General features: G+C 44.1%; 1 protein-coding gene across 5 annotated transcripts in view; it reads left to right on the top strand.

Annotated features, from left to right (window-relative positions):
* VAV2 (vav guanine nucleotide exchange factor 2) overlaps positions 1-16,870 on the top strand; it is a 108,709-nt gene that overhangs the window by 60,551 nt on the left and 31,288 nt on the right. For all 5 annotated transcript variants that reach the window (XM_083375292.1, XM_083375291.1, XM_083375295.1 and 2 more), the window contains exons 3-5: positions 12,385-12,443; positions 13,948-14,016; positions 15,288-15,390. In XM_083375292.1, coding sequence (XP_083231418.1) covers positions 12,385-12,443; positions 13,948-14,016; positions 15,288-15,390 — 231 coding nt within the window. The remainder of the gene's footprint in view (positions 1-12,384; positions 12,444-13,947; positions 14,017-15,287; positions 15,391-16,870) is intronic.

Here is a 16,870-nt window from a genome sequence, read left to right as displayed (position 1 = left end):
TTTCATTTCTATCTATTCCCTCTGACCCAAAATCAAACCTTTCCAAGGGGGAGGGGGGATGTGCCGGGGGTGGGGTGGGTGGTTTAATTGCCTCTGCTTCCTCTATCCGCTACAATGTAACCTTTTGCTTTTGTTTATTGCCTTTGCTTCCTCTATCTGCTACAATGTAACCTTTTGCTTTTGTTTATTGCCTTTGCTTCCTCTATCCGCTACAATGTAACATCTTGCTCCCCTGCACTATATCTCTCTCTGAACTTATCTCCCTAAACTGTCAGTAAGAACAAGAGAAGGAATAAAGAATGTAACCTAGGTGCCTGGTTTATTTCTATGCTCCCAGAGGAAGGTGTGAAGAGCCGTCAACCATCACTGTGTGATCTGGAGATGGACTGATGTTATCTCCCCTTTTCCCAAGATGGTGTTAACCTGGGGATTGGTCGTCCCACACTGGCCGGGCGGACTATGGGGTGGGGTCTTGCTTGGGGATACCTTAACCTAACGTTCTGCGTGGGAAGTCTCAGATCCTGTCTATTATGCCTGCTATCAACTACTCTTAGTAAAAGTTCCTGTTGGAAGAATTCACTTCCAAGAGTTCTGCTTTCTTAAGATGTGGGTTTGAAGTGAGTCCTGACAGCCATCCATGACCAACAGCGTTGTTTTCCTGTTGATGCAACAGCCTGGCTGTCGAGGGAGGGGGGAATTGATTGTCTCTCAGTAGTTGGCTTAGGGCTTCCAAGCACTCTTTATTTGACAAGGGCGCAAGTCAGATAATCTGACTACTTGGAAAATAGAAACCAGAAACACATCCTTTCTCAGTATCACTTTAAAGAAATAAAGGTAAAGCAATTATTAATAGAATGTTCAAACTATCGCACCATTGCACTCATTTCTCATGCTAGTAAAGTTATGCTTAAAATCCTACAAGCTAGACTCCAGCAGTATGTGGATCGAGAACTACCAGAAGTACAGGCAGGATTTCGAAGAGGCAGAGGAACTAGAGATCAAATTGCCAACATACACTGGATCATGGAAAAAGCTAGAGAGTTCCAGAAAAACATCTACTTCTGCTTCATTGACTATGCTAAAGCCTTTGATTGTGTGGATCATAACAAACTGTGGCAAGTTCTTAAAGAGATGGGCGTACCAGACCATCTTATTTGTCTCTTGAGAGACCTATATGCAGGCCAAGAAGCAACAGTGAGAACTGGACACGGAACCACTGATTGGTTCAAAATTGGGAAAGGAGTCCGGCAAGCCTGTATACTGTCGCCCTGCCTATTTAACTTATATGCAGAGCACATCATGAGAAAGGCAGGGCTAGATGAATCAAAAGTTGGAATTAAGATTGCCGGAAGAAACATCAACAACCTAAGATATGCAGATGATACCACTCTAATGGCAGAAAGTGAAGAAGAACTAAAGAGCCTCTTGTTGCGAGTGAAGAAGGAGTGTGCAAAACTTGGGTTGAAACTAAACATTAAGAAAACCAAGATCATGGCATTTGGCCCTCTCAATTCCTGGCAAATAGATGGGGAAGAAATGGAGGTAGTGACAGATTTTATTTTCCTGGGCTCCAAGATCACTGTAGATGGGGACTGTAGCCAAGAAATTAAAAGACACTTGCTCCTCGGGAGGAAAGCCATGGCAAATCTAGACAGCACACTAAAAAGCAGAGACATCACCCTGTCAACAAAAGTGCGTATAGTCAAGGTTGCGTATAGTTGCAATGTATGGCAGTGAAAGCTGGACCATAAAAAAGGCTGAGTGCCAAAGAATTTTTTTTTATTGAAAAGTTTTAAAATACATTTTATCTTTAACAATCCCCCCTCCCCCACCCCTACCTATCCCTCCCTACCCCTCCCCCCCTTCCCCCCTCCCCCCCCCCGACTTCCCAGAGCTAAATACAGGGTATAAAAACAAAGAACAATCATAAACATCCATATGCTACCAACAATAAATTCTTAAATCTATCGCTCTCTAGCTCATATAAGATAACTACAAGCAATACTAATATTTCATATAAAAAAAAGAAAATAGAAAGGAAGACTTATACAAATGCTAAATGAAACTTTTTAGTCCCATATTTGTTCTGGATATATTCAATCCACTTTTTCCACTCCATAATATAACGTTCTTGCGAATGATCTTTCAAATAAGCCGAGATCTTTGCCATTTCCGCCAGGTCAGAAACCTTTAAAGTCCATTCTTCTATAGTCGGCAGTTCCTCCTTCTTCCAATATTGACCTATTAAAAGTCTTGCTGCTGTAATTAAATTCAACATCAACTTAGTGTCCACAACAGTAACATCTGTAATTATACCCAACAAAAAGAATTGCGGACAAAACTTTATCCTTTGCTTGAAGATCTTCTGCATATTCCACCAAATTTTTATCCAAAAAGCCTTAACCTTTTTACAGGTCCACCATATGTGAAAATATGTTGCATCTTCGCCACCACACCTCCAGCATTTTGGCTGATAATTCGGATACATACTTGCAAGCTTTTTAGGATCTAAATGCCATCTATAAAACATTTTATAAAAGTTCTCTCTTAGGTTTTGAGCTTGTGTAAATTTTACGTTCTTCACCCAGATCTTTTCCCACGTGTCCATTGTAATAACTTCTTGGATGTTCTGGGCCCATTTTATCATACAATCTTTAACAAGTTCTGTTTCTGAGTCAATTTCTATCAATGCAAGATATATCTGTTTGATATGTGCTGGACCCTGATTTCTAATTTGCTTTATCAAATTTTCATCAGTCATTGCAAAACCAGTTTTCTGATCTTCTTTCCACCTGGCCCGTAACTGAGTATATTGAAACCAAGTTTGAACAATCTTCTCATCTCGCAAGAGGTTGTACGATTTTAAACACCATACACTTCTTTCCAAGCTTAAAATCTCCTTATACGTAGTCACATCATGTTTAAAACCAACATTTATGTTTTCTATTGCGTGTTTTGGAATTGCCCACAATGGCATCTTACAGTCTAACTTATGTGTATACTTCTTCCAAACTCTCAACAATGCCTGTCTTAAAATATGCACTTTAAACACATTATCTACCTTCTTATCATACAACAAATATGCATGCCAGCCAAATAACAAGTCGTGGCCCTCAAGATTTAATAATCTCTCTTGTGTCAAATTAATCCAATCACTTATTCCTGCTAACGCAGCAGCTTCATAATATAATTTAAGATTGGGCATTTTGAGACCACCTCTTTCACGAGTATCCCGCATAATCTTAAGTTTAACTCATGGCCTTTTCCCTGTCCAAACAAATTTATTGATACCCCGTTGCCATTCTTCCAAATTAGAATCTTTCTTAAGAACCGGTATCATTTGAAATAAGAATAAAAATTTAGGCAGGACATTCATTTTCACTGCTGCAATTCTTCCCAACAAAGACAATTGCAATTTTTCCCAACTCTATATTTCTTTTTGAATTTTCCCCATAATTTTTCATAGTTATTTTTATTGTATTAGAGGGTGACAAAAACACCCCCAAATATTTGACCCTTTTAGCAATCTCAAATCCAGTTAATCCTTCTAAAAGAGCCTTTTGCGATACTGTCATATTTTTGGCCAAAATTTTAGTTTTTTGTGCATTAACTTTAAATCCAGAAACCTTCCCATATCGCATTATTATCTCCATCAGGTCCACAACAGAGTTCTCCGGCTGGGTCACCGTAACAACCAGATCATCTGCGAACGCTCTCAATCTATAATCCTGATCTCTAATTTGTATACCCTTAATTCTTTCTGAATTCCGTATTTTTACCAGTAATATCTCCAATGTTAACACAAATAATAAAGGCGATAACGGACACCCTTGCCTTGTGCCCTTCTCAATATTACATGCTTCAGTCAAACTATTGTTAACTATTATTTGGGCAGTTTGTTTTTGATATAATGCCCTAATTGGTTGCAAAAATTTATCCCCAAAATTCATTTTATCTAAAACTTTCATCAAAAATTGCCAATTCAATTGATCAAAAGCTTTTTCAGCATCTAAAAAGATTAGCGCCGCAGGGATTTGGTTGTTCCTTTCCAAAAACTCTATCACATCAACTATATGCCTCACATTATTTTTCATTTGCCTACCACTAATAAACCCAGTTTGATCCCCATGCAGAATCCTCATCAATCTGTTAGCCATCACCTTAGCAAATATCTTGTAATCTGTATTTAAAAGTGATATCGGTCTATAGTTTTTTACTTGAGTAACATCTTGATCTTCCTTCGGAATCAAAGAGATAAAAGCAGTTCTCCAAGACGGAGGCACCTTTCCCCCTCTCTGAATTGTCTGGAACAGTTCCTTTAACGGCTTTATCAACTCCAATTGTAAATTTTTGTAGTAAGCCGCAGTCAAACCATCCATACCTGGCGCTTTATCCACTTTCAATTCCTTAATTGCTATAAGAATTTCTTCTTCTGTTATCAATTGGTTAATCTCCTCTTTTTGTGCTTGCGTAAGAACCGGGATGCTAGCGTTCTCCAAATATACATCAATGTCTTTTTCATTAATCTTCTCCTTAGCATATAATTTAGAATAAAAATCCACAAAGGCTTCCTTAATAAGATCCTGTTGAAACACAACCTTTCCCTTATGTTCAATTTTGTCTATATTAGAAGCCCTTTGCTTTTTCCTTAGTCTGTAAGCTACCATCTACCTGGCTTACTAGCATTGCAAAAAGTATTATGCCTGGCAAACCTCAAATTGGTTGCCACTTGATCAGCCATCAATTTATCAAATTGTCCTCTTAATAGCTTAATAACCTCCTTAGTCTTCACATCCAATGGATTCAAAATTAAGGCCTTTTCTTTTTCCCTAATTTCATTCTCCAATTCTTTCCTTCTGGCTTCCAAAGTACGTCTGTATTTATTATTCATATATATCAACACCCCTCTCATGTAGGCCTTGCTAGCATCCCAAACCATGTCCATAGAGGTATCCTTATTCATATTAATTTCAAAAAAATCCTTCATTTGCTGTTTACATTCTTCCACATTTCTCTGATTTCTAAACAAATTCTCATTTACACGCCACGAGCGCCTATCCCTATTGTCCTTATTGATCTCTAACCAAACTGGACTATGGTCAGAAATAGTTCTTGCACAGATCTTTACCTTCTTAATCCTAGGAAAAAAAATCATTAGTCAACAAAATAAAATCAATCCTGGAAAAAGATTGATGTCTGTCAGAAAAAAAAGTATAATCCTTTTCATGTAGGTGTGTGTCACGCCAGATATCTCGCAGTTCCAAATCGTCCTTCATTTCAAAAAAAGATTTAGGCAATCTGGCATGACTCGGAACACGCTTAAAAGAACCAGCCTTATCCATCTGCACGTCCAAAACACCATTCCAGTCCCCCATAAAAATAAACGATTTATAATCCAATTGAGTAAGCTTTGTATGAAGTAAACTAAAAAAATCAGCTTGTTGTTGATTAGGAGCATACAGTCCAACTAGAAGCGTTTTTTTACCTTCTAACAGCAAATCTATCATAACATATCTTCCTTGCTTATCTGCTTCAATTAGTTCCGCTGTTAGAGTACTTTTAACGTAGACAACCACTCCATTTTTCTTATTCATCGCAGAGGCAACAAATTGCGTGCCCAACCTTGAGTTTGATAAATACTTTTGGTCCATAACCCTAATATGCGTTTCTTGCAAACATATAACATCAATCTTAAATTGTTTTAAATATTGAAAAACTTTCTTTCTCTTCTGTGGTGAGTTTAATCCATTAACATTCCAGGTTAGAAATTTAGTCCCCATGCTTGGCGCCCCGAAGCTTTTGGAGCACATCTTCAATGGCCCCTGTAACTTCTTTGGGCCGCGCTCCTCCCACAGCTTCACTGTAAGTACGCTTTGAGAGTTCCATAAACTTCTGCTGGTCTTGCTCTTGTACTTGTCTTGCTCGTCTTAAAGCAGCACGGGTCAACCTCTGCTCTCCAGCAGCCGCCGATGAAGCTATAGTTTGATCCCCTCCAGCACCATTCTCCTCTGTCTGTCCACCTTCAGCCTCTTGAGGTTTTCCCTCTCCAAATCCCTTTGCAGCTTCCAGGAGTGATAGAGGGGTTGCTTTTAAAACATTGCTGTAGAAATCACGCGCCTGAGTCACAGTAACCAGACGATATCTTTTACCTTCGTGCATCACCACCAATCCGACTGGAATCTCCCATCTGAACTTAATATCACGTTGCTTAAGTTCCTGTACAAGAAATGCAAAATCTTTCCTTCTCCTTAAAATCTTTGGAGGAATATCTTTTAGAACCAGGACTTCTTGCTCAGCAACCACAACTTTAGTATCATAAGCAGCTTGAATAACTTCATCTCTAGTTGCTCTCTTTGTAAAATAGACCACCACATCTCTAGGTAGCTTCCTCTGCCTTGCAATCCATGAGTTTACACGAAAAATTTTATCCATGCATCCCTCTATTTCAGATGCTGGCTGGCCCAATACTGCTTCCAAAGCCTCAGAAATCAGCTGCTTTAAGTCTTCTTTAGGATTCTCTTTTAAGCCCCTGATTCTAATAGCATACTGCATCTGATGGTACTGGACAAGACTCAATACTTCGTCCATTTTATCCCTTAAATTTTCATTCTCCAGTACCTTTACTTCTAATATAGAGTTCTTTTGACTAAGATCCTCCACTTTTTCATCCAAACGTTGCACACATTCAGCCACGCTTTCAACTGTAGACAAAATGTCTACCCTCATTACATTAAACTTCTCTTCCATCCTCTCCTCCAGTTTCTCCAGTTTCTCCTCCAGCTTTGCCATCTTATCATCCATCATTTCTGACATTACCTGGGATTGCTTTGCAAAGGCATCTTGTAAGTCCTTAAGCGTCAATGCCACAGGAGGTGCAGGAGGAAGCAAAGCTTGCAACGATGTCTGTTGCACTGGGGAAGTTCCCGCACTCCAAAGAACTTTAGAGGAAGATTTAGCCGCCATCTTTCCCCACTTTCACTTGTTGCGTACTTTCACTTTAAAGCTATAAAGTCCATTGAGCTAGGGAGTAAAAATAAAAATCCACTTCGCCTTGACCTCCTGTACTGCTCTGCCTGCTCCTTATTACTCCAAAGTCTTTCCTTCTGGCAGGGGTGGTCGCTAACGCCTGGCTCTGCTCCAAAAATCCCGGAGCAGAGACGCTGAGCAGCTTGGAGCAACCCAGGCTTCGGGGGGGCTCAATCCTTCAGCCGCCCAAGCTTTCAGCTCAGGCGGCCCCGGAGAGCTCAACCCCTACCTGGGGCCTCACCCCCTCCTCTTCTCCCGAGGAGGGGGCTTCAAATCCACCTAAACAGCTGATCGGCGCTGTTTTCGGTGGAAAAACACAGCTGCGAAGCGGGCAGCCCGAAACGGCTGTCTTCGGCGCCGCGCCGCCACCGGAAGTCTGAGTGCCAAAGAATTGAAGCCTTTGAACTATGGTGCTGGAGAAGACTCCTGCGAGTTCCTTGGACTGCAAGGTGATCAAACCGGTCAGTCCTAGAGGAGATCAACCCTGACTGCTCTTTAGAAGGCCAGATCCTGAAGCTCAAACTCAAATCCCTTGGCCACCTAATGAGAAGGAAGGACTCCCTGGAGAAGAGCCTAATGCTGGGAAAGATTGAGGGCAAGAGAAGAAGGGGACGACAGAGAATGAGGTGGCTGGATGGAGTCACTGAAGCAGTAGGCGTGAGCTTCAATGGACTCCAGAAGATGGTAGAGGACAGGAAGGCCTGGAGGAATGTTGTCCATAGGGTCGCGATGGGTCGGACACGACTTCGCAGCTAACAACAACATGTTGTGCCTGGGTGGTGGTGCCCTGGGTATCATCTTCTTCCTCCTCCTCCTCCTCCTCCTCCTCCTCCTCCTCCTCCTCCTCCTCCTCCTCCTCCCATTGTATATTTGCCAGCATCTATGTATTTTTCAGCCAAGATATAGGTCTCCTTCTAGCACTGTTGCCCTTGGACTTTTCTTTACGTAAGTCATTGAAGTACTTAATATTTCTCATTACTTACAACTTACCCTAATTTCCCAATTTCATTTTCTTGAAATGCCTGTTCCTTGAAAGGCAGTGCCATTTTCTGCACAGTCAGCCCATGGTATTCTTAAGTCATCCTGTGTAAATCTGCGTTTCAAAGCCTTCTGGTCTCCTGATTGTCACTGGGGCCTTTGTCTGTCTGCTCTTCTGCTCCTTGCAAAGATCTGGCAAGACGTAAGAGCAAAGGATCCACCAGTGAAGTCCCAATGAAACTTGGCAGCAAAGAAGTTTCCTTATATTTTGAAAAAGTTTTGTAATGGTTTCAGAATATATATCATTGTGAAATCACAGCCTTGTTGCATTCATCATAATATTAGAAATGATTTTGTTGTTTTTCCTCCTCCTTTAACAGCTGCTGTTTGCTTCAGCAGAAATTCATAAACATGATACGTCTCTGTCCCCCAGCTCAGTGGTTTGCAGTATAGAGCACCTTGCAAAGCTTTCTGGATCAAATGCTTTTCCTAAACTTGCATAAATATCCACCTCCCTCAACTCAATTGCCCTCGGATTTGGTCTATGAAAAAAAGCAACTCTAACATATGAATCCAAATTAGATTCAAAACAGCTCCACTCTTCTGAGCTGTCTTTGGGGTACTATTTTAAGATTTACTGGAACCTATTCAGGGCACTTTTTGCTTTAGTTTTAGATGAGGTAATAAACATTGATGTCAGCCCAACCCTTGGAATAATCCTTGCATTATATATTATATTGGACAATGTTTGTTCAATGCCAGCTTTGTCCATTAGTTTTAATAATTCTGCAGAGATGCTGTGAATTCCCAGCATTCTTTGATTGTTCTATATTTTAAAGTTTCGCTTTTTTTTGTTTTTCATTGACAGCATTTTTCTACTAGCTCTAAAATTTTGTCTTGCATTGATTTCAGTTTGAGTTTTTTCTTCTGGGAACTTGTACCACTGATTCACTAACCATTTTCTGGCTTTCATACGTATCATTTATCCACTGGTTTGATTTTCCTTCTGTGGTCATTCTTGGATTATCCTTCAGCTTGTTCTTATTGGTTCCAGTCTTTCTGTTTGGTGTCTGAATCTGCATCTTATGTCGGCTATCTCAGGATCGTGGCTAGAACCTAGAAGAACCAAAGGAAGGTAGAACCAGGCTCACGAGTTTGTCTTCATCCCCCACATATGATTCCTAACATTTATGTCAGTAAAAATATATTTGATTTCTGACAATGCATTCTAACATACCTGCAGGTGATGCCCAGGAACTGTCTCCTTGAGATGCTACACAGGGCATTGTGACATCATGATGTGATCCCATTTATGCATTTTTTTCATACTGATTATTTTCTTACATTATACTCCCTTATGATTTTTTTTCTTCCTACTGTTTTTCCACAAGTTCAGTCTCAGCTTTTTTTTTTCCGGATCAACCAAATTGTCAGGACCCACCTCAATCCACATCTTAGGAAATAAGAACTCTTGGATGCAAGTTTAGTCCAAAAGGAAAATGTTTACTAGGAGGGAATCGATTGTGGCAATATAAGACGGAATCTAACAAAGTTACATTTCAATCCTATATAAAGCATTCCCATTTCAGCCCTTCCCCTCATCCATTTGGTCAGGCTCTCATCATTTGCTTAGGTGTCAGGCCCTTCCATGGGAAAGGGAACTCTCCTTGGTTTTATGGTTATTGCTTTCCTTTTTAGTTGTAAATGAAGATGCAATCCAGATCTGTCTCTCCCCCTCCCTCCCCCAGTTCAAACGTTCCCTGTTGTTTGAAGATCGCTTTAAGTAACCATCCTCTCCCCCCCCCCCTCAGAGAGATGGCAGAATCCCCAGAATAAGCACATTGTTCTACCTATACATTTATGAAATGTGATATAAATGGATTCTGACACAAATGTTGATTTATTGGCTGCGTTAGAAATTGACTGACTTCTTTGTTGGCTGACTCTGACATTCTGGACTGAGAGACAACAGCTGGCCCAAAGTCACCAGCTTTCATGCCAAGGCAGGACTAGAATTCACAGTCTCCTGGTTTCTAGCTTGGTGCCTTAACCATTAGACTAAATTGGCTCTCATCGATTGTGTGACTGTTATTTCTATATTCTTTCCTTTATTGTATCAGATCGGTAGTGCTATCCAGTACATTTCCCTTATTCCTAGGACGTCATTTTTTCCATCTGCCTTGCCCACCTCTACAGACTGTCCTACAATCCCTACAGACTCAGGGGTTCTTTGCCCCCTCTGACCACCTCTGCCTGCATCAACGCAGCCATTTTATTAATGTACCAATAATATTCCGGAGACGCCTTCTGACCCAAAAGTCTCCCATCAGAGAAATCCACCCCTCTTGAAAAATCTGTTTGGGGAGGAAAGTGAAATGGGAAGAGGCTGCAGAGGAAAGTGAAATGGGTGCCTGCAGAGGCCACCCAGATGCCCCACAGTTAGAGTCCCAAGTAACAAAAGGTGAAGGGAGCAAGGTCCCCACCAGTTTTCCTTCCCAGTAGTGGATTCTCAAGACAGCCAACGAGGCTATCCTGAGAGGTAGCTGGGCAAAGGACCCTGGCTCCTCTTGCACCCATTTCTGGGGGCCACTGATAAATCCTTTGCTCTCAAGGATGCCCTTCAAACATTGGAGGGTGTATGAAATCCTTCCTTCCACGTGTCCCGGATCTCCTCTCACCTCAAACCCCAGAGGTGGGATTCCGATTGTAGGGATCCTCCTGGAGAAGCCACTAGAGGAAGAACTTGGCTGGAGAAGAACTGGGATGGGCAATGCACGTAAGGGTTTGGCCAGTGGACAGAAGGCCCAGTGGAGCCCAGGAGAAGCAGGTCACTTGAAGGTCTCAGGGCCCAAGAGAGCCTTCCTTTTCTTTCTGGAACTTGCTAGGTCATTTGAAAAGGACGAGAGCAAAAATGCAGTTTTCACTATGCTCTGTGTATGAAGCGCTTTCCTTGACTGGATGGCTCAGAGGTGGTGACCCCCCCAACGGGAGCTGCTCTTCGGCTCTGAATGGGGCTCCACCAGGGTCCTCCTCAGGCCAAGCCACAGCCTTGAACTATTTCATGCGTACTTGACATTCTCACATGCTTTTCTGGCTCTATCAACTCAGTGAGCCTTGCTGGAAGCTGCTGTGCGCTGAGCTTTGTCAGCCATGCATGGCCAGGCCTCCAGCTGCCCTGAGAAGCTGCCAGGCAGGCAGTGGCTTCTGTGGCCGGGTGCCAAATGCAGATCAGCCTCCTGCGTGTGGGGAGGGGGAAAGCTCCCCGGCACTTCCTCCATGGAGGCCGCCGAGCTTTGAAATCCCTTCCTTCCTTCCTTCCTTCCTTCCTTCCTTCCTTCCTTCCTTCCTTCCTTCCTTCCTTCCTTCCTTCTCATAAATGTCTCTCAGAAAAAGGCTTTTAGGATGGATGGAAACTCTTGAGAGAGAAACCAGGTTTGGAGATACAGATTCTCCCCTCCGACGCTTTAACAATATGCCTGCTCTCTCCTCCCCGCCACATTATTTTTGGCCTCAGTGTCCGCAATCATTCCTTCTGCCCATCTCATCCATCCCTCTGCTTGAACCTCTCCCAGCAACTCCCCCTTTCACCTGGGGAGGGGGCTGGAGCCAGTGAGAGTTGTGCCCCCATTGAAGTAGGGACAGTTGGATTTCCTTAAAGGAAACAAGGTGTCCCCCCCCCGTCCGCCGCCCAGGATCAGGGTCATCCTGCTGTGGGACACACAACAGCTTGGTGAGGCAAGCCGTGGTTCTCTGGGTGATGCTAATGATGGGGATTGTAGTCCACGTTCAGTGCCACTTTTTAGCCAGATATCTGCCGGGTGTTTGTGGGCCCTGTTAGATGTTTAGTGCCAGCCATTGGCAGTTCCCCAAAAGGGTCATCAGATGGAGGCAAAGAGGCTTCTTTGCTTCCACTGATGAGCCAAGGGTCTCGGACCCACAGCCCCATTGGTGAGAGTGTTTTATGGTCAAGGAGGGGCCAAGACCCCCCATAAATACCTCTGCACGAGGGGCTTAGCTTGTTTTATTTTATTTCTCTCTTACATGCAGGCATGAATGCTTTCATGCCAAGTATTTCTTTCTCTTTGATCTATCATGAATAAAGATAATATGATTGCATCTCTGCATGATGCCTTTGCTTGGAAGCACCTTTAACGATTCATTGTGAGAACACCTCACAGGCCCAGGCCCTGTTCTTGGCATGAAAGCCACAGCACTGTTGGCAGGAGCAGCCTCAGGCCAGAAGGCTGTCCAAGCAAGGGACGCTGGTCACGTCCTTCATGGGTGAAACAAAGCATTCCAGGCCTCACCTGAGGCGCCTCTTGATAAAGAGCAGGTGGTAAATTCTGACCATGAACTTTCTCTTTTTCTTTTTTCAATCAGGTCATCTCGGCCGTTTCCAGACTTTCTCACCACAGCATCGCTCAGAACAAGGGCATCAGGTAAAACACACCGACCTCTCACTCCACTTCCAGAGTCCTTTTTAATAAAAAGCTACTTTTCTTTGCAATAGATAAATTAATACTTTGCTTTAAGCAGAGGCTTATTTGAGGATTGCAAATATCTCCTTCAAAATGTGTAACCATTGAATGAAAATCATGAAGTTGCTGGAGTCAGAAGCAGAGAGACCAAGGGTGGTTTTGGTGATTTTGGTCCGCCCCCCTCCTCTCAGCCCTATATAGGAGACAAAAAAACATTTATGACCCAACCCATGCTGGACCACCATGGAAAATTACAGCCCATTCCTGCATGGATCAGGATTTGGGATAACAAAACCATTAATATGTCATTATTAATAATTCAGTTAATGCATTTCATTTAGACAGATGTTACAAAATCAACTTTCCATTGTATGCCTCAATTCCTGGGTGACCTATGACTTCCTTAACCCACAGCTCCCATTTCATTACGTGGTTCCTCTCTGCTGCTCTGTTCGGGATCTCTGGTCTGCAGATCCCCACGAGGCACCCAGAGTTTCCTGCTCACCTTTGCTCCCTTCTAAGGGCTTGTCGGCTTTTGGGGCAGCTCAACTTTGCAAGCCTTGGCATAGATTCACTTCTAGCAGTGAATTGTGAGCGTAGGCAGAGTCTGAGTGAGGCCACTGAGAAATAGGAGGCAGACACGCTCAGAGAAATCTCGGGGAGTTGCAGGAATGGAAACTTCCTAATGGGAAAAAGAAATGTCGCCACGCAAGGCTGAGCAGTGCAGAGACTTCCTGGCAAGGGACTACTCGGTTGGCTGCCTCTGAGGAGCATGAAAGGGACTGAAGAACGGGGCTGTGGAGCCCAAAGCAGGTGTGGCAGTGCCTTCTGGTCCTTGAAGAGGGGGGTGGGTTACTCTCTGTGGGGCCTGAGAGGAGGAGGAGAGAGAAGGAGTATAGATACAGTGAAAGGGGAAATGGATGAGCAACACCAAAATGTATGTGTATGTATAAATACATACATCATCATCATCATCATCATCATTATTATTATTATTATTATTATTATTATTATTATTATTATTATTATGGTATATTTGTTGATAATGTATGGGGAGAGTTGGGAAAAATAAAAATAAAAAAAACTTTAAATAAAAAAAAGAAGCAGGGAAAAGCTGCTTGTTGTTGGAAGCTGGAACAGGATCTGCACGTTTTTACATCTTTATTTGTCCTCATTGGCATGGAAGGAAGGTGCGTCTTTGCGCGAGCAGGACGGAAGCGGAACCCACATCCGGAGGCATCTTCAGCACTTGCGCCATCGTCTCTGGGGGGTGGGTGGGAGGGGAGGGTGGATGCCTCTTTGCAGGGACCTGGCTTGGTTGGCTGGCTGGCTGCCTATTAAGCGCCTACGTCCAGGCAGGGAGGGGCCAGTGCGCCAAGGGTGAAAGCCAAATAGGTCAGGGACACAATCTGCCAAATGAAGCCCCCCTCCCCCGCGACTGGCTCACTGCTCCTCTTTCCTCCAGGCCCTTTCCTTCAGAGGAGACCACCGACAACGAGGATGATGTCTACCGCAGTTTGGAAGAACTGGCGGAGTAAGTCTCCTTGCGAGAGTGACTGACCGGGCCAAGCTGGCTGCTGCACCAGCCGTGTCCCCAGCCGGGTTAGGGACTTGGCCCCAGGCGTCCTTTTGCAAAGTGGTTGCGTTTTCTCACCGAGATCAGCCCCTCTCCTGGGGGGGGCCCTCTCGGGCTCTGTGGCAGTCCTCAGAGGTCCTGGGGGGGTGTCCTCTGACGGTCCCGGGCAGCACAGAGCGGGGCAGAGAGGCTGCCATGGCCCCTCCCTTCCCAGGTCAGCTCGCCTCTTGGTCGGCGGCTGGAAAAGCTGCCGGGCGAGTGGAGCTGAGCAGTGGACACCAGCGGCCTCGGGTGGGGGGCGTTGCTTGGTCAGCAGCTGGGGCTGTTTTTAGTGGCTGCGCTGTGATGTCCATCTGAAAGACTAAACTTCAATATTATAAAAGGTACATTATATAAAAGGATATATGCATAATTTATCAGTGAGATTTTATTTAAGATTTAGATTCTGCTACTTCTGTACCTCAGGGAGATTTATTTCGCATCAGTATTCATTAGGGGTCAACCCCTCCATCCTTTAAAAAATTAGTGCAAATTACTTTGAGGTGACCACCCCGTTTGTCATGCAGCCACTGGACTTTGCCACACCCTTTTTCTGCCCAAAAGATACGTTTGAGATTTGCATTTTGGTAATCTTTCATTGCCACAGATACACATTTAAAAATGGTTTGTTATCTTTCTTTGTTGTTCTAGTGAGAGAATGGCCATAAATCAAGACGGCACCAAGGAAGGAAAATCACTCTAATATCTATTAAATATTAATGACAAATTAATGACAAATCATAGAAAAACAGCAGAAACATAATAGCTGAAGAACATAAGTTTAAACTACAATAAGAGTGCTGAGTAAAAGATCAGGAACTAGTCAAGGCGTAATCAGTGCTAAAAGCAGGCAGATTAATTCTTAAATTACATCTTTCCCATCATAAGAAACTCTAACTTTCTAAATGTTAACCCTAAAGGGGAATAAGACGGAACCTGCTGCCTTGGTCCCAGGTTTGCATTAAAGTCTCAGGATTGTAGAAAACGGACAGGAGAATCCCAGGAGCAACGAGCCTCTTTCTCTCAGCCAAGGGGGTTGCACAGCCCAAGCCAGAGGTGGACAGAGGCCTTGAGGGCCTGACTGGAGCAGCTCCTGTCTGAGATCCCATCAGGGCCAGAGCCCAGGAGCTAAGGGGCTCCCCACACACACACACTGGCTCAGACACTGAAGCCTCTGCCTTTCATTCTAGTGAGCATGATTTGGGAGAGGACATTTACGATTGTGTCCCATGTGAAGATGAAGGAGACGACATCTATGAAGACATCATCAAGGTGGAGGTGCAGCAGCCCATGGTGAGGAGGGAAGAGTCAGATTCCTTCAGCCCCTCCCTTTTGGAGACGGCCCCCTTTGGAAGTTGGGAGGGGCTGGGTGGGGTGGGGAGGTGGTCCTTGGACCTTCTTCAGTCTTGACTCCCCATCCAAGAGCTCCATTGGTTATCAGAGTTCCAGCTCGGTGCCCTCTCCGCATCTTCTGATCAATCGTTATTGCTGAAGGCGCCTCCGAAGAGGAGGAATCACTGTGGCAGAGAGAAAAATGTCCTAAGAAGCTGAATTTGTGAAGAATGCATCAAACAGGAAGCAGATCACAGGCTGCTGCCTTGATGCATTGTCCCTTTGCCTTCCAGGAGTGGAGGACACGGGGACAATCAGTGCCTAAGCTAACCAAATTATTTGCAAGAGGAGTAAGATTCGTTTGTTTCGTACCCCTGGGGTCTCAGATCTGCCAAGAATTGAAGAGATCTAAAGCTCTTGTTGCAAAACTATCTAAAACGGGGCAGGAATGAAGTTTCTTGTCTTCAGGGCTCTGGAATAAGCATGAGAATCAGCAGGAAAGGGCTGAGAGCATTGAAAGCCAAAGCTGCCTCTCGGCTCCTTCGGGCCACTGTAGGGAATTTGTGCACTGAAAGTTGGGGGAGAAACAGACCCACCATGTCAGATGAACTCAGACGGTGCTCCCTGTCACTGCTGGATGGATTGCTTCTCTTTCTGAGCAGCTGGGGGGGTTTCCTCTCTCGTTCATCTGAAGGGCAGGTGGGCCCAAAAGCGGAATGGAACGGAAAAGGCGGGTGGGGAACCAGGTCTTTGATTCTCATTCTCCACAACCGCTTCAGAGGAGGGCTGCAGGGGGTCCTCAGAGGGGCAGAATCTCCAAGATACTTCTAGCTGGCAGGGGTAGAGTAGCACTCGGTTCCTGGGAGGTGTGCAGGGAAAGCGGCTTAATGAGCGAGAGCAGGGAGATTCTCTTGCATTTCACAAAGATATTTCTTTTAGTTTTGAAAAAAGAGGAAGGTAAGCAGGCAGTTTGTTGTGCCAAACGTAACCATGCTTCACTTTGCTTGTTATCTATACATGCTTCAGATCAGGTATATGCAGGTAAGTTTCTCACTGTAAGTGAAGAGGGGTCCTTCTCCCTTTCCCGGGTCTTTGGATGCTAGAAAAGGCCCCCCTTGCTAGCTCCGTGCCCAACATTAATGCAGCCCCACGAATCCAGTGAGCTCCTGCCTCAAGAATTAAGGGTGCTGCAGGCGCAAGGGTGTCACCTTCCCCCTCTTGAAAGGATTGTTTGAAATCCTTCTCCACTCGCCTCCTAGATGTTATTGGTAGCTGCCCCGAGAACCATTCCTGATGTGCAGAATTGGACTCGGCCCCTATTCTGTCCGTTCTCCCCCTTCGCACGACATCATGGTTATATGCTGCAGAGAGACAAGGCAAGGAGCAGAAGCTCTGGCCTCTGCTGAAGATCTTGGAGCATTGCTTTGTTCATTGATAAATT

Source organism: Vipera ursinii (assembly GCF_947247035.1).
Source record: "Vipera ursinii genome assembly, chromosome: 16".
NCBI classification, from domain to species: domain Eukaryota; kingdom Metazoa; phylum Chordata; class Lepidosauria; order Squamata; family Viperidae; genus Vipera; species Vipera ursinii.
The sequence above is the reverse complement of the archived record's forward strand: the minus strand, read 5'-3'. Positions and strand labels throughout refer to the sequence as shown.